Source organism: Biomphalaria glabrata, chromosome 14 (assembly GCF_947242115.1).
Source record: "Biomphalaria glabrata chromosome 14, xgBioGlab47.1, whole genome shotgun sequence".
In the NCBI taxonomy this organism is placed as follows: Eukaryota; Metazoa; Mollusca; class Gastropoda; family Planorbidae; genus Biomphalaria; species Biomphalaria glabrata.
The window spans coordinates 26,325,458-26,338,499 of record NC_074724.1 but is presented as its reverse complement, the minus strand read 5'-3'; the positions used below and the strand labels follow the sequence as shown (position 1 = coordinate 26,338,499).

General features: G+C 36.5%; 1 protein-coding gene across 2 annotated transcripts in view; it reads right to left on the bottom strand.

The window, feature by feature from the left end:
- Window positions 1-13,042, bottom strand: part of LOC106074957 (uncharacterized) — a 38,294-nt gene that overhangs the window by 12,672 nt on the left and 12,580 nt on the right. For both annotated transcript variants that reach the window (XR_008774918.1, XM_056011502.1), the window contains exons 7-16: window positions 11,882-12,052; window positions 11,120-11,333; window positions 9,942-10,092; window positions 9,534-9,622; window positions 8,540-8,713; window positions 7,270-7,530; window positions 6,257-6,479; window positions 5,547-5,719; window positions 5,281-5,422; window positions 80-162 (exon numbers count right to left, since the gene is read on the bottom strand). Coding sequence is in view for 1 of the 2 variants with exons in the window: in XM_056011502.1 (XP_055867477.1) it covers window positions 80-162; window positions 5,281-5,422; window positions 5,547-5,719; window positions 6,257-6,479; window positions 7,270-7,530; window positions 8,540-8,713; window positions 9,534-9,622; window positions 9,942-10,092; window positions 11,120-11,333; window positions 11,882-12,052 (1,681 nt within the window). In the remaining variant the exon portion in view is untranslated. The remainder of the gene's footprint in view (window positions 1-79; window positions 163-5,280; window positions 5,423-5,546; window positions 5,720-6,256; window positions 6,480-7,269; window positions 7,531-8,539; window positions 8,714-9,533; window positions 9,623-9,941; window positions 10,093-11,119; window positions 11,334-11,881; window positions 12,053-13,042) is intronic.

Sequence of the window (13,042 nt, the reverse complement as noted above, 5' to 3'; positions counted from 1 at the left end):
GTCACATGTATTTAAACGAAATAAACGCTTTATGATTGAGATTGTCTATATAAATACAATAAATAAATCGTGTACAAACTCTCTTGTATTCTGTTGATGGCTTGAGAAATTCATGCTGTAGGTCAGGATACACATAAATAAGTGAGTCTTCCGTAGAATTACCTGTTCAATGTCAGACATGTATATAAGCATTAAAATATATAGCCACATTCATTACTTCGGATATCATATGCGTTCATATTTCAATGGTGAATATCAAAGTATTAGTATTAGTGAATAATCTAGGAAATCGACACTATGCATTTTATGATCACGACATCTTGGAAATGGACATGATGCATTTTATGATCACGACATCTGGGAAATGGACATCTTTCATTATAGTGATTATAAAGATATGTTATTTTATCCAATTCATGGAATGTAAAATGTAGCTGTGACAGTGGAATACTTGAGACAGAAATCTATTATCCTAAAAATGAACAAATAACTTTTACACGCGACACGGTGTCAGCTATCTCAGGCTTACAAGTTACTTCCACATGACATGCCTAAGAAAAATACTGAATGTCAAATGGCAAGAAAACAAAACCAGATACTGAAGCTCTTTAAAGAGCGGGTCTACAAAGTTTCCACACAATCCTGATGCAGTCCCAGCTGCGTTGGGCCACTTTGGGGGCCGATTTGGTCTTCGTCAAACTGTCTTTGTAACCTTGTTTTCATTGTGATTGTGTTTGTATAAAAAAAAACATTTTAAAGAGTGGGGGATAAAAAAAAAGCTCTACTTTTCAATGTTAATTTTTAAAGGGGTTGTGACATGGGATAGTGGCCTCAAGACAATTAACATAAATGTTTTATATATGTTATATATTAAGTTTTGTAAGAATATAAATAAATATAATTAAAAGAGACTTTTTTTTTAAATTTGGATCATAAAATATTGCCTAGATCTAGTTTCAAGGAAGACCTGTCCTCAGTCAATAAGTTTTAACTTTGTATCTTTATTATCCAAAATGAACTTTTATTTTCACTTTATAAACATCAATTTAAATTATCTATAAAGGGTGTGCATGTTCCTTTAATTGTATACCAAATATTACATTTTCTGATAACAAACAAAAAAGTTATTAAAGTGTGATCATAATAGTGTAGTGGAATATATATAAGTAAAATGAATAATTCCGTCAGAACGTTGAAAATAATTACGGAGAGAAAGAGTTATAATCATTACTCCAAAGTTTAATTATAATAAGTGAATCTAATAAGTTAATCTAATAAGTTAATCTAATAAGTTAATCAAATAAGTTAATCTAATAAGTTAATCTAATAAGTTAATATAATAAGTTAATCTAATAAGTTAATCTAATAAGTTAATATAATAAGTTAATCTAATAAGTTAATCTAATAAGTTAATTATAATAAGTGAATCTAATAAGTTAATTATAATAAGTTAATCAAATAAGTTAATTATAATAAGTGAATCTTATAAGTTAATTATAATAAGTTAATCTAATAAGTTAATCTAATAAGTTAATCTAATAAGTTAATCTAATAAGTTAATTATAATAAGTTAATCTAATAAGTTAATCTAATAAGTTAATCTAATAAGTTAATCTAATAAGTCAGGGGTGGGCAACCTTTTTGGATCGAGGGACGCATTTCTTTAAATTTGGGAATGGCGGGCCGCATATGTATATACAACTTAGAAAGATACTCTAGCTAACTTTTAATTCATAGTTACACTGTATTATATTCATGTTTCTTTTTTTCCACACTCCACGTTAAGGAATTACAAGAACAGTTAGCAATTTCTGAAATCAATTAATAATAATTTTTTTTAAGATTGCTGTTGTCTTTTTATATTACAATAACCACACTAATATACAGTTGTACTTAATGTGCAGTATTTTACCTTTTACACTCGTGCATAATGTTCCGGAACTATGGAACTAGCTTACTAGTTGTTACCCTTGTGACTGCTGTCAAATTACAGTCAGTCGAAATCGACCAGTTTAGTTTCCCCCCCCCCCCACCCAAAATAAAATGCTTGTTCACTGAATGAGACAATATATGTTCCGAAAGTTAAATGTCGGGACGAGCGAAACCTGCCCTTGTGGAGCATCATCAAAGAATGCTGAGCATGTCCTTCAATGGTGCATACTAAATCAGAGACCCGAACAGGACTATGGCCCCAAAGCCCTCCTATAGAAACAAAACTATTTGGAGAACTGCCTGTATCTGGAAAACATTGCGCGGTTCATCTTAGATATAGAATTACTGATCTGAACCGTCCAACATGTGAAATGAGAACAAAGTGTTGACATACAGATTCTGCCACCCAAAAGAGTCCTGTGGAAGTACTGACTGGAAATTCTCTTTGCTCGGAGTTATGTCCTCTGGAGCCACTGGCGGATCCAGGGGGGGGGCGGTAGGGGCGATCGCCCCCCCCCCACTCGGCCGACCCCCCCCCCCCCGCCTGGGAGGGGGCGGACGAACTTTAGTATAGGATTCACACAATTTGTATACGAATTTATTACTTATGTTAAAAATATATACTAATTATTTATATTTCAACCTATTTTTAGATTATTTCGCCCCCCCCCCTCTAGTATGTTGGCCGATTTGGTGGGGTCGGGAGGGGGTGATGGTATCAATCCCGCCCCCCCTCCCCCCTTCCCACTTTCGAGTGGGGGGGCCGGTTCAATTTATTGGTAGAAATCACAGCCTGTTTGCCGATTGGTGTGGGGGGGGGGACGAATACCTCTTCTGCCCTTCCCACCTAAACCCTTTGAGTGGGGGGGGGCGGTCCGTTTTTATGGAGAAATCATAGTTTGTGAACAAAATTAGTAATATATACATTTTATATTATGTCGCTCCCTTTCTGGTATTTTGGCCGATTCGGTGGGGTGAGGGGGGGGGGGCGATTGCATGTACTGCCCTTCCCACTCTAGCCCTCTGAGTGCTGGGGGGGGCGGTCCTATTTTTGTGGAGAATCATAGTTTGTGAATAAAATTAGTTGAATATCTATATAATATAAACTACGTATTGATAAGTGACCCATTGAAATTATGTCGTACCACACTCTAATCTCAAATTGTATCATTGGTAAATTTAAATGAAAAAGGGTTGTACCAGGTGGGAGGGGCGATACATGCAATCGCATTTCCCCCATCGGACAAATCAATACGTTTTCTTTTTGTATTATAGTTAAGAAATTACAAAATGAAAAACATCTGTCACTAATATAATTTATATATACTATAAATTAAATTCTTATATCGAGTCGCCCCATACCTATTCTTTAATGCCAAATGCAATCTTTAGCAGAAATTAGTAAAGGAGCGAGGATTAATCGTTTTCACTCTACCGCCCCTCCCATTTCCAGACAGAGTTTTTGTAATTTCATATGAAGTTATCATAAGTATTTTAAGAAAGACTTTGCATTGGAAAAGTTAGAATTCAAACGAAATTTTTCAGTATAAGAGTCATGATTGAGATGAGTTCTAAACTTTTCCCAACCTTTACTCAATCTGATATTTTTCTAGCTAAATAAATTTGGGACTATAACTCACAATTTATACTAGAGTTTTCTTGAATACTATTTATCGAATAAGTTTTATTTCGGCGGCGATCCTCAAAGCAAAAATCTAAATACGTGGGGCATCCTATCTTTTCAAGGAACAAATCGGTTTTATTTGCAATGTATTATGGGCCTATAAATTCAAATTAGAATATTTTTCAAGTACAACATTATTCGAAAGGTCGTTTTTTAATAGTATGAATAATGAGCTTCAGGTCAGGAGAATGCGTTTCTGCAGTGAAGAATGCAAGAAAACGCTTTTGGCGTCGGGGCTTCGCCCCGAACTTCATTTATGGGTAATGAGTTGTAGATGTCAGGAAAATGCGTTTCTGCAGAGAAGAATGCAAGAAAACGCTTTTGGCGTCGGGGCTTCGCCCCGAACTTCATTTATGGGTAATGAGTTGTAGATGTCAGGAGAATGCGTTTCTGCAATGAAAAAAACAAGAAAACGCTTATGGCGTCGGGGCTTCGCCCCGAACTTCACCAGAGAACCTTATAGCGCTGCCCCAGTTGTTTTATTTTTCGTCGAAGGTTGAGAAATGCTGCTTTTTTATTCTCATATTTATATATATATATATATATATATATATATATATATATATATATATATATATATATATACATATATGTGTGTGTGTGTGTGTGTGTGTGTGTGCGCGCGCTGTATGCACGTTTATGCGTAGGGTTAGGGTTTACTGGGCGTTAGGGTTAGGGTTTGGAAAAAAATCGCCCCCCCCACTCCAAAGTTCTGGATCCGCTAGTGTCTGGAGCTGAATCAGCTTCTGTGCTAAATGGTCAGCTGATGATTTTGAAAACCGGTTCTTGACGTCTTAAAATTTGCTTATATAAATTGCAAAATTAAAGAATCTAATTAAGTGTTGTACTTTTAATCATTTCAGTAGAAATAGTTTCACCTTTCAGCAAAGAAAAATGACAAAACCTGTTTTCTTTTGCTAGCTTGTAGAAATGGGAAGGCCTTGTTTGACAAGATTTATCATCCATTTGCATTTCATATGCACAAAAAAAAACTCATTGCAATGGCAATTATAAAATCTGTTTTCCACTCTTCATTAGAAATATTGGTAACAAGGTCACAGTCAATGTCCTTCAAGTAACAGAACAATGTCTTCCTTCAGATTTTATAGTGTTCTCGTTTACCTTGCCCATGCTCTGATATAGGAAATAATGGTTTATTTTGTTCATAATCGGAACTACCTGTGGTTTATACGCCCTAGCCCTAATAAGTAAGATTACTATGTGTATTTGGCTATCATGAAAGTGAAATTCTATGCAGCTTTGTGCAAACTTTCCTGTTTAAAGTTTATGGTTGAGGTATTAAAAAAAACACCATTTTACTCAGTCAAATATCGAGCTCCACCAGTTGTCACCCTTGCCATCTTCTTCCAAGCATACCCAACATTCAATATTGTTCTTCATAGCATTGAATAAATACTGATCAGAGATTGTCTCTTGAATTGAGTGTATTGATGTATAACCAATTAGCATAGTCTTCGTTTGCTTGAAACTTTTTATAATGACAGTTTCAATAATTTATATTTATATTATTTTTAATATATTTGTATTTTTATAAGTATATACTGTGGGCACACCTGACTTCTGTAGGTGTCGGTGGGCCGCATAAAACAGTCCGGCGGGCCGTAATTTGCCCACCCCTGTAATAAGTGAATCTAATAAGTTACCATGAACAATTTCTTGGAGTTCCATCATTAGCTGGACAACTGAGGGTCTGCGGGTGGGGCAGTAGTGAGTACACCTTTGCATGAGACTGTACTGCTCATCTGTGAAGCAAGTCTCTCTGTGCAGCTGACTCAAGTAGATGGCCTGTGAAAGTGACGTAATGAGAAATGTCAGCGTGACAATATTTTGTTGGCGACCCAACATTGAAATGTGCCTGAGAACACGAGGCTGTACATATCAATCAAACATTTTCTAAAAAAATATTTACCTGAGAAACAAATTCCTGGTCGCAGGGGTTCTCACGAAAATGAGGGAGAACTCCATGGGAGAGTATTTCATACATCAAATTGCCAAACATGGCGATGTCTGAAGACTTGGACACGATTCCACTCCTCAGTGTTTCAGGGGCAGACCACCTCGTTGGGATTATACTTGTATCTTCTGCCAGACAAAAGACATTTTGTTGTTTGTTTGTTTGTTTTATAAATGTTAACAACATAGGAGACACAAAGATAAAGACACATTTCTGATTCCGTAATAATTTGTACTAAAGTTTAATTCTTCCTTATTACCCTCATAGCATTGAATGGGTTGCCAGAAACAGAGAAGAAACTCAATGATTTAGAAGCCGAGCTGAAGACACTAATTAACGACTACATTAACACGTTCCTTCATGGAACGGTACCAGGAAATAGACAGAGAAAGCGATGGGAAGACATCATAAAGGAATTGGCGGGCCTGCCATTGAAGGAGGTTCTATTGCAAAACAAAAAGAGAGGAATGGTGAAAGACGGTTGATAAATCTTGCAAGGTGCCCCAGCGGTCCAATAGACTAAGGGATAGGTAAAAGCTAAATACGTGGATACACATATTTTAATATAATAATTCTTTCGAAATAACGTCTCTAATTTATAAGACAAGATATGTCGACGTTTAAAGAAACATAAAAAAGTATATATTTGAAAGATCCGAACTAACCTAAAACTGTCTCAGCCAAATCAGTCAGCTTGACTGCAATATGAAATTTCCCCAACTTGACTTGCTCCTCCCCTGCTAGAAACAGACTTGCAGCAGTCAGATTACAATGAACAATGTTCTTCTCATGACAGTAGTCCAGAGCGGAGCAGGTCTGAACCACGTAGGACAATAAGATCTTCTCTTTACAATATCTTCGGTTTACGTTCCTGTTCGTCAAAAACTCCTACAGAAAGTCAAAAGCAAATTTATTTTTTAGTGTCAAGAATATATAATAATATTAAGTAAATAAATAGTTTCAAATATACATATTTTTAAAAATAATTTTATATTTCTTTCAGGTAGATTTCTTTTCTCAGCGTTTTCTGTCTCTGCCTCTTGTTTTTTTTCCCTGGTACTGTTCCATGCAGGAAGATTTCGATCTATGAGGACTTCATAGTAAGGCGTACTGCTTAAGTTTTCGTTTTCTGACTTCGGTTAGCAGATCATCGTTGGACCCTATCGCCATTGATTCATGTTATGCGCATACGCACAATTTAGCACCGGGGATCAACTCTGAAGAAAAATCAGGAGTCGGCGACCCTTAGGCAGTTTGCAGCTAACAGTGCTCCACATTGGCAGAGCTTCCGACGCCGCTGATTCTAAACTGTATCGACACATTCTTCCGTTCCTTTTGGATACATCAGCTGTGTGGAGAGGTGAGAGGTGGGGGAAACTTTAGTGTAAGCGACATCGTTCTAACATATGAGATGATCCATGGTCGCTTCGTGTTTAGATCCTTGCATTATAAGAGTTAGGATTTAACCTGTTAGTGTGACAGTGTATCTGTATATATATAATTCTCTACGCCGCCAAACCATGCGGGACACCACGCACACAAGCGGACTCTCTAACACTCGATGAAAAAGTCATAGAAAGATAACTCTTTTATGAATTATATATATATATATATTGTTTATATGATAAATGAAATGATGGTAACAAAAAAAATGGTTATAAAAGAACAAGAAGCCCACCTGTAGATTAGTCGGGTAGTATTCTGAGATGTAGAACTGGGGAATGCCACGCAGGCGATACGCAAACAGTTTCAGAATGTTGTCATGGTCAAGCTGCTTCAGGATGACTGTGATCTTAGCCAGTCGAATTTTGTGGTGCTGGTCATGCCGGTCATTGGCGTACATCCTATCCCCCCAGTGCTCGGTCACTCTCGGCTTATGGACGAAAACGATGACAGGAGTCTGCTGAAACTTTCCCAGAAGTGACATTTCTGATGAGGGCTGTGGGCAAGGTCAATATAAATAAAGGTCACACCTGTTGTAAATGTTTTTAATTAGCGTTAATTTTTAAGATGGCTGTTAACAATAAAAGGCAACACAGTACTTATTATTGTTACGTAGTTCTCTTCTCCTAGTCTAACCTACACATCAACAAGAAAAACGTTAAATTTACTTTTCTTTAAACACAAAAAGACAAAAACATACAACTTATAGAGTGGTTAATTGTTCTCTTTATAACTAATGAAAAAAACAACAACAATGGAACATTCTTTTAAACCGCCCCATTACTCTCAAGAGAGAATCCTGATTAGGCGAATGTATTGTTATAGGTTTAGTTTAATCGGGATTTTGACTAGACTATAGATAGACTATTTTAGACGGAACTAGAGAATTATGAGATATTAACTGAATAAGGAATGGTGGGAACTTGACGGTTACAGACAGAAGAACGACTCACTCCTCTTTAATGGCGAGACATCAACTTTAGTAGAACTGTTGACATTTGGACTGTGCCCCTTCGTTTTAGATTAAATGTTATTTATCAAGTTATATACCGTTTTATCAAGTTATTTATACAAGTTACTAAATGTTGTTTTGGTTGAAAGCGAACTCCCTGATTTACTAAGAAGACTTCATTTAGACCTAGATCTACTTTATAATTATTACTAAAACAACCACAACAGTATAGATCTACCACACTTTATAATATTCCAATGATTGGCCTTTAGATCTAGACTTACAAGAGGATGCGCAAAATGTTTCGGAACATTAATTTATTAAACTCTTCAAGGAATGCAGAAATACCCAAAATAAAAACGGTCAAACACTGTGGCCAACGATCTAGTAACACTTTTCTTAGCAATCTACACCAACTGTAAAATATCAAGGAAAATTTTTAGAGCTGTTTTCGAGATCCAAAAACTTGACTTCAAAGAATGACACTAAACGAAAGTATTGCGTTTCATCTGTGGCATTATCCTCATGACGTCTGATTACAATGGTTACTTACAGACGGGAGGGTTGGATCGATGCTTAAATAAGGACACAGCAAGTTCTCAATCTCGTTCACTAAGAAGGACTCGATACATTCTTCGTAAACACCTTTAGTGCCCAGGAGTTTGATGATTTCTGTCCGTATGTCTGGAGACGGGTCAAATATTAATGCCTGCTGTAACTGCCGGATCTATGAAGACGAACAAGAACAACATATTTAAAAAATATATTTACTCTTTCGCTCCGTAATTATTTACCACATTCTGATGGAATCAACGTTTGTATCGTCGGTTAGAAGAGAAAGAATATACCTTCGCTATTGAACTTAAACTATGATAAAATAATTCTAAAAACAAAAAAAATAAAGGATACAAATATTTGGTTCAAACCGGGTATAAACTCATGACAACGTCAGCTAGGCGATCGTACGATGTTTTTGATTCCGCCAGTGTGCAATACATATATGTGCCATTATTTATTGGTATCTTCATTCTATTGACATCTAGATCTAACACAAGACCTAAGCTTCAGATTTTAAAATCTTAAGATCTAGTTTAGATCTAGATTTAGAATCTATATGCAATCTATTACTTAAAAATATAAGCTAATCTTGGATAGCCAACCGAAAAACTTAAAGCAACTTAAATTTTAATAAGCAACTCAGTTATGGGTAGGCCCTACACTAAGGCTGACTGCGACATGGTTTTTTTTTATTCAAATTTATAGCCAAATTTTATTTTCACTTTGAAAAACTTAGAACGGTTTTAAGTTAGAGCTTTCCTCGTGTGGCCAACGAGCTATTAATTCTTTTCTCATAGGTATACATTAACTGTTAAATTTACAGGAAAAATATCTGAGCCGTTTTTGAGATCCGTGTCCAGGTTCCACCGTCCACCCACCCTCCAGCTTCCAGATTTCATGAAGTTCTAACTTAAATAAAGGTATTGTAAAAACGCAGAATTAGATAAAGACAATAAAATCCACTAGTAATTAGAGCCATTTAGACTCACCTCGTTTGGAGACTGTTGCTTTGATGTAGAGTCAATGAGTTTCATAACTTCTCCACAAATCTCATGTATACGTGTATGGCAGGCCTCTCCTGAAATATTCCACTTTGTTCATTCGATATTGATAACCTCAATTTAAAGGCATGCAAAGTATTTAAAGATGAATATCGGAATACGTTCATAAATAATGTTTAATAGCTATATTTTCTTGAGTCTTTCGGGATCATAATAATGAACTCTCAGTACTCGAGTCACATAAAACTATCTACAAATAGCACATCTAGCTTTTTTTTTAACTTTAATTATATTCTGAGCATTTCCACTCACGAAAATGTATCAGCCACGATGGAAAGGACACTTTTAATATATTACATTCCCCCAGACCCCAAAAACAACGGTAACTAAACTTACTTAAACAGAATGTCACGAAGTGTGATAGTCCACGGAACAGAATAGCAGATACCACTGGGTGAACGGAAACTTGACCAATTGGTAGTCTGGATTTCATTTGTAAACAATCTCCCAGGACCTCAACAATCTTTAAGTCCCTGTTCTTAAAAAGCTAACAACAAAAAAATACAAAATTGTTTGTAACAATAAAATATACTTAAACAATTTTACAACGCACAATTGTTATATTATATAAAATATAATAAGCATTTAAAGTAAAGTAACCGTTCAGACTTTGCGATATATGGGGCAGATGATGTTAAGGTCATCTGATTTTCTGGCCAACCGTTAAAGATCAGGGTGTCATTCGGCCAGAACAACAACCTACCGCCTTTAATTTACCCAAATATAGTCAGGTACCAATTAGAGTTGGGTGGACCCAGGGGAGCCCTAAAAATCCCAAAATTCATAATCTTCACAGAGATTTGAAGCCAGGACCCCAGGTTGGGACGCCGAGCACTTAGCCACTTAGCCACCACGAACCCAAATAAGCGTTTAGGACTTAATGGCTGTATTTTAATAATGTGTTAGGCAGTTTCTCTACCCTATGGACAAGTATTTCTCTACTCTATCGAAAAGTGTTTCTCTACTCTATCCTTCTTTCATGGTGGAGGTGCGAAATTATTAGCGAATAAAAACGGAGGTGTGGTGGCTGAGTTTTCAAACGCTTTGCTTCCGACCACAAAAGTCTCGGGATCGATTCTCGATGAAAACTGAGATTTCCGGATTCCCTTGAGTTCACCCAACTCTAATTTGTACCTGACATTAGTCGGGTGAAGCAAAGGCGGTTGGTCCTTGTGCTGGCCACATAACACCCTCGCTAACCATCGGCCATAGAACATGATGACCTTTACATCATCTGCCCTTTAGATCGCAAGGTCTGAAAGAAATCCCCGACCATATAAACAGTTGAAGAGGAACCATTGTGGGACAAACTAATTAGGCTTGAAGTTTTGCAGCTGAAGATGGTTTCAGTTATATTAGAATAGTCGGTTAATAAACCAAATATGATGAATGAAGATACACTGTCCAACAGTCCAACGTTAGAACTTACTCAGAAAGTAAACATACAAATTAACACTTTAAATTATATAACTTTAAATATACTTTCGATGATGATCTAACGGCTTGGTTCTTACCTTTTTAAGACATTGAAAAACATACACCAATGTCAAGGGCAGTTCTTTGCCCCAGAACTCCTTGGCTAACAAAACCAATTCTTCCACTGTGTTCTGGTGAAGGACACTCTGGATCGTCTTGTGCTGCTTGTTTGTCAGTTTTCCTAGCAGTACGTCCAAAGTTTTCAGGCAAGTCTTGGTGTAATCGCTCTGCTTGCAGCTACTCAATATGTTGCTACAAAAATACAGAGCAGTATTTAATAAACGAAAGATATGCATGTGAAAGATTTATAATGAGCGCCCGTGTGTTGGAACATAATCAACATATGCATATGCACAACATACAAATTATTATTGTTAGTAATCCACGTATTGTTCATATGCGAGGAGTATGTCAATTTGAGGACGAGTTGATTGAGTATATATTGGATGGCTGCTTGGTCGTGCAGTTCTTATCGATGGTACCGGGTTCAAACCCCGACCACTCCCATCCCCCGTTGTCCTTTAGGAGGTTTGGGCTTTAAATAAGTAAATAAGCTTCTAAATTAGCTCCTATCAATTTATAGCATGTAAAACATTTTACGTATATTTTGAATTAATTATTATTTCTATTTTCTCGTTTTATGCCTCTTGTATATTTTCTGCTATCCACCTAGAATCTATTTCATTATAAGTAAAACAAAAGTCAAAGCTAATTTAATAAATTAACGCCAAACCATAAAATAATACTTAAACATCATCTAATAACTCCGTCACTCGGAGACGAGTGGATGTTGGACTAACCTCAAATCTGAATTAAAAGATGTATAGTCTAGCCAGTTATCCTTCTTTGCGCATTTCATCAAATTCTCGAGCTGTATCAGTACAATCAGATTGCAGGTTCTCTTTATTAGGTCATCCTTATTGGTTTGACCTGTCGAGGACCTCTGTCTAAGTCTTCCGCTCAGGCTTTGACTAAAATACAATAGTGACCCATTAAACAGGTAATTCAAAGTTGAAATCATTAAATATTTTTTTCTTAAAGTATGCATGCCGAATATATTATAATTTTCATCATGATTAAAATAGTTAAAATAGTCGAGAGGCCAAGTGCGCTTGAATTTGGCTTGCTACATATGAAGGGAGCTCGAGGACCGACTCGAGCAGAGTTGTGTTTACTGAGCGTCTAAAGGCAGCACGGATAACCTACTCCCAGATACCTACCCCCCATCCCCCACTGGTCCACAAATCAGATTGGACCATAGCGCTCTGTGCAAGCTATACGTCTGAGATTAGCGCTATATAAAAGCCATAATTTATTAGCGGCCCCCGAAAGGGGAAAAGACGCTATTAGTTTTGTGCGAAATGTCTGTCCGTCTGTCCGTCTGTCCGTCCGTCCCGTTTAGATCTCGTAAACTAGAAAAGATATTGAAAATCCGACATCACAATATTTTAGACCATTCAAAGTTCTGATGCAACGGCTACTTTTTTTTTCCTGAAAGCGAAAAATCTAATTTTTAAAATCAGTTATGCAAGCAGTTTTTTAAAGAGAAAAAGCTAATTAGTATGCATTATAAGTTAGACCTAATTTAAAACGAATAGTAATCTTATAAATTTCATTTTCTTTAATTTTTTTTTTATATACATAGTGATGTTTCTAAAGAATTGCAATAAATAGCGCAAATTCTGAGGTTTCCTTTTTTAAAAAAAAAAAAAAAAAAAAAAAAATTAAGCCATTTCAAAACAATTACAATATGTAAAGACCAGGAGAGGTTCGGTAAAGCGCTTAGCTTCCGAACCGAGGGTCCCGGGTTCGAAGACTGGGATTTTCAACTTCGGAATCCTTGGGCGCCTCTGAGCCTATCCAGCTCTAATGGGTACCTGACATTAGTTGGGGAAAAGTAAAGGCGGTTGTTCGTTGCGCTGGCTACATGACACCCTCGTTAACCGTAGGCCACAAAAACA